The following is a 17,246-nucleotide window of genomic DNA, read 5'->3' as shown; positions in this document are numbered from 1 at the left end:
ACAGGTGTGGCTCCTGAGTTAATTAACATGCTATCATGCTTAGGGTTATGTATAAAGACCCAATTGATTCTGGAGCGGCACCTGAGACAGCGTTTTTCACCACCATCAATGAAACACCAAATGATGGAATTTATTGTGGAAGAATGGTGTTGCATCCCTCCAATAGAGTTCCAGACACTTGTAGAATATATGCCAAGGTGCATTGAAGGTGTTCTGGCTCGTGGTGGCCCAACGCCCTATTAATTAAGACACTTTGTTGGTGTTTCCTTTATTTTGTAAGTTACATGTATGTGGGGAACCACTAACCTCTGTAAGATGAATGACATGACATGTTCTCTGAATTGGAAGTGTTATTGTGGCCTTTGACAGATTTGAAGACTAATTAATGATGACACTTGAGTGAGAATGGGGCATTAGGAACTGAAACACTCCAGAGACATTGAACCTTAATCAGACAATGACACCACAACAAAGATTCAGGAAATCACTTTGTGGACACTCAATGTGGTGCCTTCATCTATTCCTTCAGATCTGTCTGAGGAAATCAATTATGCTTCCTTCTTTTAAAGCCGTGACTTCCTCCGTGAACGTCTTGGTTACTAATGCTTGATCAAAACCACTCAGAGAGAGACAAAGTAGAGTGGACATGGAGGAGAAATATCCAGTAGATATCTGACAGAAATAGAACATAGAGAGCGAGAGAAGAAAGAAAAGAGAGTGATTTTCCACCATGACAATAAATTGAAACAGTACATTAATAATGATGTCTGTGAAAAAAGAATTCAGGGCTGATTATAATGGGATTTCTTCTGATAGGGAGAGCAACCATGCTGCAATTATAGGAGAAGGAAACAAAAAACACTCAATAGGGTTTCTGGCACAACACTCCATTACTGAGGCTCATCAGAGAGGAAGAGGCGAAGCAGGAGGGATAACTGGGGCCAAACTCTGTCTTCTCCAGCAGGGGGCGTTTTTAATTTTTTCGCTCACCAAGTGAGAAGTTTTGTATAGGGGTCAATGAGAGAATGTTGAATTTGGTTAACAAAAAATGTCTTATCACTAGTTACCTGGTCTTGCCTCGTCATCACTAGTTACCACAGCCACAAAGTCATAATCCCTGCCTATTTACTAAATGTATCTTCTTAAATGTTGATTTTAAACCTAAACCTAACCCTAACCTTAACCACACTGCTAACACTACGCCTAACACTAACCTTAAATTAAAAGCAAAAAGCAAAAAATGCAATGAAAATTATACTTTTTGTGTTCACTAAAGTAGCGCACTGGGCCTTTACTAGTCCTGTATTAGCCACTGATATAACCGTCTGTAGAGCCCCCCCACCCCCCCCCCCCCCACCCCCTTCACAGTGGAAGTGAGGGATAGCCTACTGATGAGGTGTGAATGTTCTAGAAGACAGCTGCCACCGAACAGAACAGTGAAACTACTGATTGCGTGAAACTGAGAAAATCTGCATACCCTGCTTTCAACGCTCTGATCCTGTTGCTAAAAACAAGTTTGGGCAAATATCATTGGTCATATCCTGCAGGATCCTGTAACGGCTGTGTGAGCAAACAAGAGAGGTATCCTGGCCCTCTGGCACCCAGTTGAGAGAAAGGGATTGGGGGAGGGAAAGCTCTACCAGAGGAGGCTGGTGAGAGGGGCTAAAGGAGGACAGGTTCATTGTAATGGCTAGAATGGAATCAATGGAACGGTACCAAACATGTGGAAACTCCGTTCCGTGAATTCTATTCCAGCCATTACAATGAGCACATCCTCTTATAGCTTCTCCCACCAGCCGCCACTGGTCGGTACCCTATTCACAAAGGTATACTACTTAGAATCTAAATCAAGAATGGCAAAGGCATATAACACATTCATAACATTTGACCAATTGATCTTCCTATGAAGGAATATAAAATAGTACATGATTAAATAGCCTCGGCATGGTAGCCTATACGATAATTTTGACTATCGTGGGAAAAGAAGTAGACTACTGCATTTTGCATTCATTCAGAAGAGAGTCAACATCATTTTCGAGGTTTGGCAGGGGTAATTTCATCTTCTGTCGGCTTTGATTGTTGACTTTTCATGAATGAAGAGAAAGGAGAGAATGGCTAATGAACGGTACTAGCAGGTGACGTCACCTCCAGCGTGACGCCACCACCCATTCATAAACGGAAAGAGGTGACTGCTCGTGATAGTAATGCTCTCAGAAGAATAACAGCACAACATTGCGCAGGAGCTGCTCAGGATTAACGCACATCCAGCACTCTCTTCGTGTTCTTCAACACGAAAAACTGTTTTTTTTTCTTCATTATGGGGGAAAATATGGTTATCATGGATGAACTTTGTGAAATGGATTGCAACGTTTTGAAAAGGTTGTTGAAGGACGACAGTGCGAAATGTCTGGTGCTGGACTGCAGATCATTCCTGGCGTTTAGCGCTGGACACATTCGGAGTGCAGTGAATATCCGCTGTAACACAATCGTGAGAAGGCGAGCAAAGGGCTCGGTGAGTTTAGACCAGATTCTATCCGGTGATGAAGAGGTCAAAGCCCGGCTGAAATCAGGACTGTACTCCGCTGTGATCCTCTACGACGAGAGGACGCCCGACATAGACACGGTTAAAGACGATAGCACAATCACTCTGGTGCTCAATGCATTATACAGAGACACATTTGGAACTGAAATATATCTACTAAAAGGTAAAATGATCCCAATACACTTAAGGTTATCAGAATTTAAAACATGCCCAATGCTGACTTTGTTTACAAATATAAATAACAACAATTAAATATCACATCTGTCTCATTATATCTGACAAGTGTGTTATTGCCATGTTATTATTATACTTTCTCAATCAGTTTAAAATGGTAGGGTACATGTAGTGCGGTTTTGTATTGCTGCACAATTCAACCCACAATGGGCATTAGGCTCTAACAATGATGTAATGCGTAGAGAGCCACATCTGGGTGCACGAGGATGTGCCGCAGTGAGTATCTTGTGATCCTCAACAATTGGTTCATCATCAAGATTTCCACGTAATATTTTTTATTTGATAATAGTTATTATTGTAAATTGCTCATTATCGCAATGTCATTATCCAAAAGAGATTTAAATGACGCACACGCATTGAAGCGTGAAGTGTTGGCAGAAAATCACACAACAGTATTTCTCAATAAATTATTGGAAGTTAATGGGGAAATGCAAAAACATTTAATCTATTCGAGTATTTAATAGGTTTTCAATTTTAATTAAGGCTTTAACCGTTAGGCATAGGCCTACCCAAATTCTAAATTACATTTTAAGAAATTGAAATACTAATTATGATTGTGTTCTATAATGTTTTATGTAATTATTCAGACATATTTAATTGAGTTGTTATTGAACAAATGTATGATCTGTAGGCCTATTAAGCTAGGTAGGCCTAATTTGTAAATTCTTCCGTCGTTTTTTAACGCACACGGTGTGCTATTATTTTGTGTTGAGTGTGGCCTGTGATTGGAATATCCTGATGTCTAACGTTCATCTCTTTTCACAGGGGGCTATGACACATTTTTCACGGAGTATCCCGAGTTCTGTTTGAAGACCAAAACGTTATCTTCGTTCTCTACCCAGTCCAGTTTGGACTCCTGTTCTTCCTGTGGAACTCCACAGACGTTGCACCATGACCAGGTAAAGAAGGGTCCCTGTTTATCTCGGTGGCCGATTTTGACTGAATATGTGGCATTGAGTGAAATACTAGGGGACTCGTACATTTTGGCCATCCACTGGTTTCCGGGCTCGATAAGAGCACCAGTTGTGCTTCCGTTTTTTTCCCCTGCTGGAAGGGGTGGTAGGCCTGTGTGACGAACATTGCCCCGGTCTACCTTCCCTATGCACATCTGTTTTACATAGCCCTTATCGATCATTTCTGCCGTTTGAAGCGGGCCCATATCAGCAATTACATAACAGGGCCCAAATCAATAAACTGTCCTGAGATAAATAATCTGCTGGAGTTCAAATCATTGCCGTTGGTGATTGGCCGAGATTTTATATGACCACATGTCAGACCCTATTGCTGCTACCTTTCTATTAAAATCATTCACATAAAAAGTGCACACTGTAAATTGTATTTATCAGAACCTTTTAATTTATTGATGATTACAAATTGTTAATAGTCCCTTCCTCCAGTCCTATTAATTGTGTTAATTTGTGATGTTTGAAAGAGACATTCTGACTGTAAAATTGCCTCTATTCTCTCTTGGCTCTGTATTAATGCCCACTTTGTCTTCTCTATGTACCAGGCTGGTCCAGTGGAGATTCTTCCTTTCCTGTACCTTGGCAGTGCCTTCCATGCCTCCAAAAAGGACATGCTGGACGGCATGGGCATCTCAGCCTTGCTCAATGTGTCCTCTAACTGTCCCAACCACTTCGAGGGGGTCTACCAGTACAAGTGCATTCCTGTGGAGGACAACCATAAAGAGGACATCAGCTCCTGGTTCATAGAAGCCATTGAGTTTATCGGTAAGTTTCAATTTCTTAGGAGAATACGTGGGACCTGTCCCGAATGACACCCTGCTCCCCACAGTGCACTTCTTTTGACCCGAGTCAAAGTAGTGCACCATAAAGGGAATAAGGTGCCATTTGGGACACAGTCTAATGCAACTTCATCATGATGAGCAGAAGGAGAATTACATGGTTCCATGATGGTCTCCGTAGGACCCAGCTGCCGCATAGCCCAGTAGAATGTTAATTTGGTCATGTGATTGAAGGGCGTCTTCTTGCAGGGACGAGATTGTTACTTTAATTGATGGCTCTTCAGGAGCATGTTGTACAGATGGCTCCTTTGCTAATTCATGCTAGTGTATGAGTAATGGTTGGCAGTATCTTTCAAATCTGCGTGGCGTGATGTATTTGAGAGAACATTTTCATTTCATGCTAGGTAATAGCCTATCTGATGGGAGAGCATTTTAGAATAAATAATTGGGAATAAATAGAGAGTAAATAATGTGCTCATGCAGAATCTCAGTGTGTGTGTGTTGCCCATGCTCAAAATGCTTTGGTGATATGGGCGACGGAGGGAGAGGAGTGCTGAACTATAGTTATTGCAGTACTCCAATGGTTAGGGATTACCATGAGGGAGGATAGGAGGGCGTAGCTCCTAGAGGTTCCATCTTGGAGGTGTGTGTGTGTGTGTGTGTGTGTGTGTGTGTGTGTGTGTGTGTGTGTGTGTGGGGGGGGGAGCGTGTACGGACTTGAATGCGTCAGAGCTAGCTGCTTAGGGAGTCTGACTCATCCACTGTTCTTGGGTGCGCCGCCTCGTTAGTTGGAGTTACCTGTGTGTGTGTGTACGCGAGAGACACACGACGGCACTTGTATAGAAGTGGATACCACATTTCTATGTTTTAATGAGTATTTATGAAATTCTACCTATGTGTAAATATGTGTGTATTACTACTCAAAATGGCCTCCCTGTGATGAGGGCATGTCCCCTGTTGTTGCAATTTCTCATGGTGAGAAATGTTTATTTATGGGAAGGGCTGCTGTAGGTGTCTTGGATGCGGGATATACTGGAAACTGTATATAAAATAAAGGAAACACAAACAGAGTGTCTTAGTAGGGCGATGGGCCACCACGAGCCACCAGAGCAGCTTCAATGCGCCTTGGCATATATTCTACAAGTGTCTGAAACTCTATTGGAGGGATGCGACACCATTCTTCCACAAGAATTTCCATAATTTGGTGTTTTTTTGATGGCGATGGAAAACGCTGTATCAGGCGCCGCTCCAGAATCTCCCATAAGTGTTCACTTGGGTTGAGATCTGGAGACTGACACGCACGCGCGCACACCCTAAACCCCTAACCCTAATTGCAAACCTGACCCCTAAGCCTAAAATAGCCTTTTTCCTTTGAGACCCCTCTTTCAAAGTCACCGATATCTGTTCTTCTAGCCATGGTAGCCAAAATAATGGGCAATTGGGCATTTATATACCTGACCCTAAGCATGATGGGATGTTTTAATTGCTTCATTAACTCAGGAACCACACCTGTTTGGAAGCACCTGCTTTCAATATACTTTGTATACCTCATTTACTCAAGTGTTTCCTTTATTTTGACCGTTACCTGTCCATTTGCATGTCTTTTCTCTTGGGTGCATAGTGTTGCTGTTTGTGTTTTATAGGGCTACAGAGTAATATATTGCTTATGAGACACTGAGGTGTAAGAGGCTGGTGTATGCTTTTGTTGGGGGGTGTCTATCATCAAAGCTTATGGACCATGGCGACAGATCATCCTGAGCACTATGTATCACCTATCCTGTACATATCAATATCCTGGGGTCAGTTCTGAACCCCTTATCTCTTTGTCTCTCTTCAGACTCGGTGAAAGACTCTAACGGGCGTGTTCTGGTGCACTGCCAGGCGGGCATCTCTCGCTCTGCCACCATCTGCCTGGCATACCTGATGAAGAAGAAGCGTGTTCGCCTGGACGAAGCCTTTGAGTTCGTCAAGCAGCGCCGCAGTATCATCTCCCCTAATTTCAGCTTCATGGGTCAGCTGCTGCAGTTTGAGTCCCAGGTGCTGGCCACGTCATGTGCGGTGGAGGCCGCCAGCCCCTCGGCAGCCAGCCTGGGCCCCAAGTCTTCCTCCACCCCCACCTCACCCTTCATATTCAGCTTCCCCGTCTCCGTGGTAGCACATGGCCAGCCCAGCAGCCTGGCCTACCTGCACAGTCCAATCACAACCTCGCCCAGCTGCTGATGCCCTGCCCCCACAGACAGACATCGACACTGAACTGACCCAGGGGGCTCCTGTCAGCCCCATTTCTCTCTCAATCCAGGGCAGAGAGAGAGAGTTTCTCTTCTCCTAACTGGTATAAGCTGAAAGGTCCATTGACAATGAAAAACTGAGGGTGCCTATGCTGCTGCCTGACTCAAAAAACTGTATATAATATGACACACACACACACACATTCATCACTATTTGGTAAACATTAAATAAGCTTTTTCTGAAAACAGGCTCAAGAAGATATGCAGTTCCTGTGGTTTAGTGTGAAGGACGGGGCGGCAGACTTCTAAGTTGCAGTCCATCTCTTTCATTTCCTGTGGAGTTTTCCAAAGCCTCTCCAGTCCTGCTGAGAGGGGTGAATGGCCATGAGCAGAGATGCAGAGAAAAGGAAAGAGCAAAGAGGGGAGGAGGGGGAAAGAGAGAGAAAGAGAGCTCAGTCATTTAGTCGCTTCCTGATGGAGAGCAGGAGGCTCTTCAGTTGTGACAGGTGCTCTACTAGCGTCCTGTCCGGCTTCCTGTCCTTGACATCCCCATCCTATCTCCCATGCGCCCCCTCCTCTCCTGGAGCAGGACTGCTGATGAATGAGAGAATAAAAGCGTCCCCCATGCGGAGGTGGAGAGGCCGTTGAGATAAAGAGACTAACTTTCTGAGACGGTGCCAAATGAACGTCTGAGCCCCTGCTACATAGCCCGGGCAACCCCTGGTCTTCCATGTAATAGGCTCGGTCGGTGGACAGATAGGCTTTTGAGGAGAAAGTTTGTTTTTTCTGTTTGTTGGTCAGTGCCTTGTTCAGAAAAGGTATAGGATGTTTTTTCTGGCGCTTTTGGATGTGCTCAAGTGCCCCAGCGTCTTTCCTTTTCAAACAGACTGAGGCAGATAAACTGGGAAATCTCTAAACAACAACGTTTCAAGTCAACACTGCAATACAGACAATGTAATCCCATCCGTTCCTCTCCCCCAAGTAGAGCAATAATCCGTTTCTCTCTCTTCCCAGTTGCCACCAAAGCACTACATTGTGTTGTGTATTTCTGATCATGTTTTTTAGCTTCATATGTGTATTCACTCATCGATACAGACCGGATATTTGAAAAGTGTTTTTTTGCCTTAACAATAATTATTTATAGAATTCTCAAGATAAGAATGTGTTGTTTTTCATCCTTGTATGGGGGCATGTTATTGTCTGTTACATAGGTACTATTTCTGTCCAGACAATAGATGTTGATTGGTCTAATGCTTGTTGAAAGACGTAGACTTAATTGGGAACTGACCTATGAACCTGAAGCGGACTTGTTTTTTTTGTCTTGTCACTGTTACTCCACCAATGTCTAGTAGAACAAGTCTACTATCTAATTGGGATGATTTCCCAGCTACGCACAAACACCCCTAAGAAACAGACACTGGGATATCAGACATCACTGGGAAAAGAAAAGGTAGAAAACTGCTTGTGTGTGCTGCCACTAGACTGACTCCTGAGAAATGGTTCATTGTTTTCCTTTTCATGTTAAACAGACAGTTCTCTGAGCGTTTGAGACAAAATATTGCCTGGAAGCATTGGCCTAGGTGACGATCAGAGCCAGGAGCAAAGGCTTCTGGGGAAACAGGATTTAATTCCCCTCTTTTTTGAAGAATGTTAGCACCTTTTATAGAGCACTTTTAAGTGATGCAATACTGTATTATTTAATTGGTTTGCACATTATTGTTATACCAGGTGGTAACTGATTACTTTTCATACACTCATTATGTTGTTTTCTTCTTGAGCAAGAGTATGTAAATGATATGAAGATGAGAGGTGTTCTCTGGTCCACAATCATTGAATAATGCAATACTTTCTACCTGTGTCAAGTGAAATGCTGTTGTCTCCTTATGGCAGTATCATTAATCAATTTGACATTTTTTGTACTTTTTTTGTTCAATTGTATATGCTTTATTTATTTCTAAAATTCCATTGTTAAATACAACATTGTTCTTAAAAAAATAATCTCTGTGTCTTATTTGCATGAAACATCACACATGGCTACATAGCGGTGGTCTTTTTTTACATTCATGAACACTTTATTACACAAACACCTAGGTCATAAACAGGCAGATGGCTCATATTCAAATACAACCTTGAATTGAAACATTTTTGGCAGTTTTAATCACCATAATTGCAAGAACAGGTAATGTCTCAAAATAATCAAAGGCCTACTTACCATCTAAATCACCTCACAAGGAAAAGGCTGGTGTTTAGATGTAGCCAGCCTTAGACTATGCAGCAATCTTTGCCGCAAAACTTGATGAATAGTGATGGTCTGTTCATAACCGGAGTTGGTCCTGTCTAAAAATCTACATAAACTTCAGTGCTGTGACCAGAATAGAGCTGTGTTGCGTTTCCCAACATTAGTGTAGGGTTATAACGCCCCCTAGTGGGTGATCTTAATTCTTCGCATCCTCTTAAACCTCTCCATAGAAATCAAATGACATTTTATTTGTCACATGCTTCGTAAACAACAGGTGTAAACAGTGAAATGCTTACTTGCAGCGAGAGAGAAAAAATAATGACACGAGGAATAAATACACAATGAGTAACGATAACTTGGCTATATACATGGGTACTAGTACCGAGTCGATGTGCAGGGGTACGAGGTAATTGAGGTAGATTATGTACATGGTTGATTTTGCAAATAAGGGCATGTTAAATGTTTATCAGAATATCTTCACTCTGTCTGGAAACAAGATTTAATAGTGGCAGACTATTTGGAAGTTTTCTTAATTATATGTATTCCTCATTGTCATGTTTAAATGCCCATATATGCCTTGGTGATACTCAGAAACATGTATTTACCACATCAATATCTTACTATTTTACATTATGTTAGGAATTATCTTAAGAACAAGCATATAAGGTTCACATATGGGGAAAATCATCCATATCGATTGAAATTTAATACACCTTTTCCTCAAAAAGATGTACTGTGATGGTAATGACCTAGGGTTGTGGTAATGACCTAGGATTGTGGTAATGACCTAGGGTTGTGGTAATGACCTAGGATTGTGGTAATGACCTAGGATTGTGGTAATGACCTAGGGTTGTGGTAATGACCTAGGATTGTGGTAATGACCTAGGATTGTGGTAATGACCTAGGATTGTGGTAATGACAGACTGTGGTGGAAAGTATATTTCATATAAAACTGATGAAAAATACCATTAAACAGTTTAATGTCACAGTTGTACATGTTCATCTTGATTGAAGACATAGAACACACCATTCAAAACCTCAAATAACAAAGGTCACATGCCTCATGAACTTAAAGCATATTTTAGAACAATTTTTGGGATTCAATGCATTAGGCAGAAATACAAGTACAAGGTAGGAAACATCGGTTGACATTAAACAAATGATTGTTCACTGGCTGCAGTCTATTGATTCAGACTCGTGAGACTGGTGTGGGCTCACTCAAGATTAGGTTTTGCCCTTAACGCACTCTATTGCTTAACGAGAGAGCAATTTTTCTCCCAGACTGCGCCATCGAGCATCATATGTGATTTTGTCGCTGGATGAGCCTCAGGGACAAGCCCAAGCCCCTTCTCTGGTTGGTACCATACAATGTCCTCTTTCATTGGTCCAAATAATCAGTTGGCTCCCACATGACTCATGGTCTTGACTAGAGCGCTGCTCTCTGGGTCAACATCTTGTATAATACCAGGGTAACGGTCTTCATCATATTTCACAACACATCACCTTCCAATCAGTCTCTCTTGTATGTCTGCAATGGGCTGTATTGCGCTAGAAGATGGATGAGATGCTGTGCAGGTGGAAAGTGGAAGGTTGTGCTTTGTCTGCGTCTGTTTGTTGAATTATCCCGGTCTGTCCACCTAAACAATCACACAGATGTGGAGTCATTTGAGGGGCAGGTAGGTCATCATTCTGTAGCTGTAAGACTTCCGGTGAGTGTGGTGGTGTGTTCCTTGCCAGGTATGACTTCATAACCACTCTTTTCTGGATAGTTGATCTTCTGTTTCTTTGGTTAATTTTCCATCACCTCCACTTTTTGCTTTTTTCTCACTGGGAGAGTTGTGAGATGGATTTCGGGTTCACTGCTTTATTTTCTCTTGACATATCTTTCTTTTTTGTTTCTTAAGATACTCCTGGTATCTTATAGGAGCATGTTTGATTTTGTTTATATATAGTATGTCCTTGTCCTTTCCTTGGTTGATTTAGGGAGCATCTTATAGAAAAAAATCAATCAATAATTAATGTCAGTAATAACCATAGTAAGTCACATTAAATAGACATCAAAATCACTCAATTATCCTAACATACAAAACGTAATGGTCTTATTTAGAAAATAAGTGTTCAATTTCAACTTAACCATGATCATATACAGTACCAGTCAAAAGTTTGGACACCTACTCATTCAAGGGTTTATCTTTATTTGGACTATTTTCTACATTGTAGAATAATAGTGAAGACATCAAAACTATGAAATAACACATATGGAATCATCTAGTAACCAAAAAAGTGTTAAACAAACCAAAACATATTTTATATTTTAGATTCTTCAAAGTAGCCACCCTTTGACTCGATGACAGCTTTGCATTTTTACGATATTTGGTCATAAATAGCAGCGATTCTAGCATGCTAACTCCAGTTGAACAGCTACCATACAACGTATCCTAAATACACATGATTAAAACATAACTTCACAAATCTAACATCATTTCATGAAATTAGAGCCTATTTGGTAATGACGTTCAATATTATCTTCTCAAATCATATTTACCTTTCTTTTTCTATCCTTTCCCGGCATCAACATTTGAATCTCCCTCCAAGACATCCATGTGCTCCACGGTCACTATTTATAACCATGGTAACCAAGTACACAAACTTTAGAAAAATATTATCATTACGTAATCAAAGAATATGAATATGTACATATAAATACATGGATGAGCGTTGACCAAGCGGCATAGGCAAGATGCAATATATGGTATAAAATATAGTATATACATTAAGGGCATAAGGGCACTGCGTTCATCCACCACTGGCCTGCTGGCCCCCCTACCTCTGAGGAAGCACAGTTCCCGCTCAGCCCAGTCAAAACTGTTCGCTGCTCTGGCACCCCAATGGTGGAACAAGCTCCCTCACGACGCCAGGACAGCGGAGTCAATCACCACCTTCCGGAGACACCTGAAACCCCACCTCTTTAAGGAATACCTAGGATAGGATAAAGTAATCCTTCTAACCCCCCCCCTTAAAAGATTTAGATGCACTATTGTAAAGTGGTTGTTCCACTGGATATCATAAGGTGAATGCACCATTTTGTAAGTCGCTCTGGATAAGAGCGTCTGCTAAATGACTTAAATGTAAATGTAAATGTAAATATGAGATGAGTCATGTAAGATATGTAAACATTATTAAAGTGGCATTATTTAAAGTGACTAGTAATCAATTTATTAAAGTGGCCAATGATTCGAGTCTGTATGTAGGCAGCAGCCTCTCTGTGTTAGTGATGGCTGTTTAACAGTCTGATGACCTTGAAATAGAAGCTGTTTTTCAGTCTCTCGATCCCAGCTTTGATGCACTTGTACTGACCTCGCCTTCTGGATGGTAGCGGGGTGAACAGGCAGTGGCTCGGGTGGTTGTTGTCCTTGTCTTTTTGGCCTTCCTGTGACATTGGGTGCTGTAGGTATCCTGGAGGGCAGGTAGTTTGCCCACGGTGAAGCGTTAGGCAGACCGCACCACCCTCTGGAGAGCCCTGCGTTTGCGGGTGGTGTAGTTGCTATACCAGGTGGTGATACAACCCGACAGGATGACCTCAATTGTGCATCTGTAAAAGTTTGTGAGGGTTTTAGGTGCCTCCTGTTGCGCCTTCTTCACCACACTGTCTGTGTGGGTGGACCATTTCAGTTTGTCAGTGATGTGTACATGAGGAACTTTCAACCAAAAAGTTCAATCTTGGTTTCATCAGAACAGAGAATCTTGTTTCTCATGGTCTGAGAGTCCTTTAGGTCTGAGAGTCCTTAATTCCAAGAGGGCTGTCATGTGCCTTTTACTGAGGAGTGGCTTCCGTCTGGCCACTCTACCATAAAGGCCTGATTGGTGGAGTGCTGCAGAGATGGTTGTCCTTCTGGAAGGTTCTCCCATCTCAACAGAGGAACTCTGGAGCTCTGTCAGAGTGACCATCGGGTTCTTGGTCACCTCCCTGACCAAGGCCCTTTTTCCCCAATTGCTCAGTTTGGCAACCAGCTCTATGAAGAGTCTTGATGGTTCCAAACTTCTTCCATTTAAAAATTATGGAGGACACTGTGTTCTTGGGGACCTTCAATGCTGCATCAATGTTTTGTACCCTTCCCCAGATCTGTGCCTCGACACAATCCTGTCTCAGAGTTCTACAGACAATTCCTTCAACCTCATGGCTTGGTTTTTGCTCTGACATGCACTGTCAACTGTGGGACTTTATGTAGACAGGTGTGTGCCTTTCCAAAACCTTGTCCAATCAATTGAATTTTACACAGGTGGACACCAATCAAGTTGTAGAAACATCTGAAGGATGATCAATGGAAACAGGATACACGTGAGCTCAATTTCGAGTCTCATAGCAAAGGGTCTGAATACTTACGTAAATAAGGTATCTGTTTTTTATTTTTAATACATTTGCAAACATTTCTAAAAACCAGTTTTTGCTTTGTCATTGTGGGTATTGTGTGTAGATTGATGAGGACATTTAGAATAAGGCATTTTTAGAATAAGGCTGTATTGTAACAAAATTTGGAAAAAGGGAAGGGGTCTGAATAATTTCCAAATGCACTGTAACTGTTTGTTACATGCAGTATGCTTTGTGTACTTCACCAGACCAAGGTTTTGTGATAAAACAAAGGTGTGGTTGAATTTATTCTGCCACTGTGTCTTATTGTCTCAGCCTTTAGGCCTATATATCACAGTCGCAAAGCATATGAATTAACAGGTTATAGAGCAAACAACGCAATTATCACATCACATAGGTTGTAATATGGCTTTTGTTCTGGCTTCCCCAGTGATTTTACCCACGCACTGATCGGTACCGATTGCCATGCAGTAGCAGAGAGAAGTCTATGACTTGGGTGGCTGGAGTCTTTGAAGAGTCAATACAAAAAGGGTCAATGCAGATAGTCCGGGTAATTTATTGGATAAAATACTTAGATTTACCAGTGCGTCAATCTAAGTAGCATAATAAAAAAAATCCCCATCAACTTCGGTCTGTTTAAACTAGAGATATGTTGTTTTTTTTACATGGCCTGTGTGTCAATCAACCGCATCCCCTTATGTCGGCCTTCAGCATCTTACATTTACGTCATTTAGCAGACGCTCTTATCCAGAGCGACTTACAAATTGGTGTATTCACCTTATGATATCCAGTGGAACAACCACTTTACAATAGTACATCTATATCTTTTTTTTTTGGGGGGGGGGGGGGTTAGAAGGATTACTTAATCATCTGCGGTGGAAGGTGGCATAGCTACGGCAGTGTTTGTCAGACCATGAGACTTCCCAAAAATCAGTCTTTTCACGAAAATGTCTGTAGCATATGAACGGTTTTGCCTACACTCTATGAAAGATAAGTCTCTCAAGAATAAGATGGTGTTCTCTGTTTTGCTCTACAACCCCCACGTCGGTAACGCTGATGTGCTAACTTCTGTCTGTAGTTTCCAAACCGTTTGGGCTACAAACTAATATGACCCCACTTTTTGCACTACGACGCCCACAAGTGTCACGGGACTCGTCTGAAGGTAACCCATACAAATGAATGGAATTATGGAGTTTCGTGCCAACAAAAAATGTGTAAAAAATATATATACATTTATCTATTTGTATTTAACTAAACAGGTCAGTTAATAATTCTTATTTACATTGACGGCCTACCCCGGCCAAACCCCAACCCGGACGACGCTGGGCCAATTGTGCGCTGTCTTATGGGACTCCCAATCACAGCCGGTTGTGATACAGCCTGGAATCGAACTAGGGTCTGTAGAGACGCCTCTAGCACTGAGATGTAGTGCCTTAGACTGCTGCGCCACTTGGGAGCTGTATATACTGTATGCATTTCCTGAGCATTCTTATATCTCCTAGATATAGGACCTTAAAACCTTATTCCTTATGATTTATTTTTTGACTGTCATTTTTGCCATTTATTAATGTGTTATTCAATGCATTTCTATGGGCTACAGTAGTAGGCCAAATTCAATATTTTTTTCATACCTAAAGGGGTCTTAGAATTCCAAATCAAATAGCTAAAATATCCATGGTATGACCATCTAAAAACAATTCCATATGTTAGTTTAGTAGAACATCCCCACCACCCCTGCCCAATCAGCTGAAATCCATAGGTTAGGTCTTATTTTATTTATTTCAATTGACTGATTTCTTTACATAAACTGTAACTCAGTGTAATCTTTGAAATGGTTGCGTTTACATTTTTGTTCAGTATATTTAACTAACTATTTAGCAGTCTTATGGCTTGGGGTTAGAAGCTGTTCAGGGTCCTCTTGCTTCCGGACTTGGTGCATTGGTACCATTTGCGTGTGGTAGCAGAGAGAACAGTATGACTTGGGTGGCAAGTATCTGACAATTCTGACACCGCCTGGTATAGAAGTTATGGATGGCAGGGAACTCGGCCCCAGTGATTTCTGTGCCGTACGCACTACCCTCAGTAGCACCTTGCGGTCGGATTCCAAGTAGTTGCCAAACCAAGCTGTGATGCAGCCAGTCAAGATGCTCTCAATGATGCAGCTGTATAACTTTTTGAGGATCTGAGGGCCCATGCCAAATCTTTTCAGCCTCCTGAGGGGGAAGAGGCGTTGTCGTGCCCTCTTCAAGAATGTGTTGGTGTGTGTGGACCATGATAATTCCTCAGTGATGTGGACTGAAAGAAACTTGAAGGTCTCGACCTGCTTCACTACAGCCCTGTTGATGTGAATGGGGGCGTGCTCGGCCCTCCATTTCCTGTAATCCACAATCAGCTCCTTTGTCTTGCTGATGTTGAGGGAGAGGTTGTTGTCTTGGCACCACACTGCCAGGTCTCTGACCTCCTCCTTGTAGGCCATCTCATCGTCGTCAGTGATCAGGCATTACCACCATGTCATCTGCAAATGTAATGATGATGTTGGAGTCGTGCGCGGCCACCAGAGTATGTGAGCGGAGTTGAGCGGTCGGATCACGGATCACGGAGCAGTGCTCGTGGGGTGAACAGGGAGTACAGGAGGGGATAAGCACGCACCCCTGGGGGGCCCCCGTGTTGAGGGTCAGCGTGGCAGATGTGTTGTTGCCTACCCTCACCACCTTGGGTCAGCTGGGGAAGCCCAGGATCCAGTTGCAGAGGGAGGTACTTAATCCCAGGGTCCTTAGCTTATTGATGAGCTTTGAGGGCACTATGGTGTTGAATGCTGAGCTGTAGTCAATAAACAGCATTCTAACGTAGGTGTTCCTATTTCCTGGTGGGAAAGGGCAGTGTGGAGTGCATTAGAGATTGTGTCAGCTGTGGATCTGTTGTGGCGGAATGCGAATTGGAGTGGGTCCAGGTTGTCTGGGATGATGTTGTTGATGTGAGCCATGACCAGCCTTTCATAGCATTTCATGTGAGTGCTACAGTGCAATTTAGACAGGTTACCTTGGCGTTCTTGGGCACAGGGACTGCGGTGGTCTGCTTGAAAACATGTAGCTATTACTGACAAGGTCAGGTAGAGGTTGAAAATGTCAGTGAAGACATGCCAGCTGGTCAGTACATGCTCTGAGTACGCGTCCTGGTAATCAATCTGGCTCTGCGGCCTTGTGCATGTTAACCTGTTTACAGGTCTTACTCACATCGGCCATGGAGAGCATGATCACACAGTCATCCGGAACAGCTGGTGCTCTCAAGCATGGTTTAGTGTTGCTAGCCTCAAAGAGAGCATATAGTATTTAAAAGGTTGGCTTGCGTCACTGGACAGCTCATGGATGGGTTTCCTTTTGTATTCCATGATAGGTTGCAAGCCCTGCCACAACCGACGAGCGTCGGAGCCAGTATAGTAGGATTCAATCTTAGTCCTGTATTGGTGCTCTGCCCATTTGATGGTTCATCAGAGGGCATAGCAGGATTTCTTATAAGTGGCCGGATTAATGCCCCGCTCCTTGAATGCGACAGCTCCAGCCTTTAGCTCAGTGCAGATGTTGCCTGTAATGTATGGCTTCTAGTTGGGATATGACCGTACGGTCACTGTGGAGACGACGTTGATGCACTTGTTAATGAAGCTGGTGACTGATGTGGTAAACTCCTCAATGTCATCATTTGAATCCCATAACATATTCCAGTCTGTGCTAGCGAAACAGTCCTTTAGCTTAGCATCCGCTTCATCTAACCACTTCCATATTGAGAGCGTCATTGGTACTTCCTGTTTGAGTTTTGGCTTCTAAGCAGGAATCAGAAGAATAGAGTTATGGTCAGATTTGCCAAATGGAGGGCGAGCTTTGTATGCGTCTCTG

The 17,246-nt window shown here is 42.6% G+C and overlaps 1 protein-coding gene across 1 annotated transcript; it reads left to right on the top strand.

Annotated features, from left to right (window-relative positions):
* The first annotated feature begins 2,211 nt into the window (after positions 1-2,211).
* Positions 2,212-8,746, top strand: LOC106563492 (dual specificity protein phosphatase 4). The gene is made up of 4 exons (XM_014129145.3): positions 2,212-2,705; positions 3,542-3,675; positions 4,287-4,506; positions 6,358-8,746. The coding sequence occupies exons 1-4, from the start codon at positions 2,318-2,320 to the stop codon at positions 6,738-6,740; spliced, it is 1,125 nt and encodes a 374-aa protein (XP_013984620.1). The 5' UTR covers positions 2,212-2,317; the 3' UTR covers positions 6,741-8,746.
* Positions 8,747-17,246: the final 8,500 nt, after the last annotated feature.

This window comes from Salmo salar, chromosome 01, assembly GCF_965601325.2.
Source record: "Salmo salar chromosome 01, fSalSal1, whole genome shotgun sequence".
Lineage (NCBI taxonomy): Eukaryota > Metazoa > Chordata > Actinopteri > Salmoniformes > Salmonidae > Salmo > Salmo salar.
This window is presented reverse-complemented; position numbering and strand designations above follow the sequence as displayed.

Excerpts from the sequence above, each read along its gene's own strand:
- LOC106563492 (XM_014129145.3), top strand. The coding sequence starts at position 2,318 with ATGGGGGAAAATATGGTTATCATGGATGAACTTTGTGAAATGGATTGC. Across the intron at positions 2,706-3,541 it reads TGAAATATATCTACTAAAAG|GGGGCTATGACACATTTTTC; the intron begins GTAAAATGATCC and ends CTCTTTTCACAG. Across the intron at positions 3,676-4,286 it reads AGACGTTGCACCATGACCAG|GCTGGTCCAGTGGAGATTCT; the intron begins GTAAAGAAGGGT and ends TCTATGTACCAG.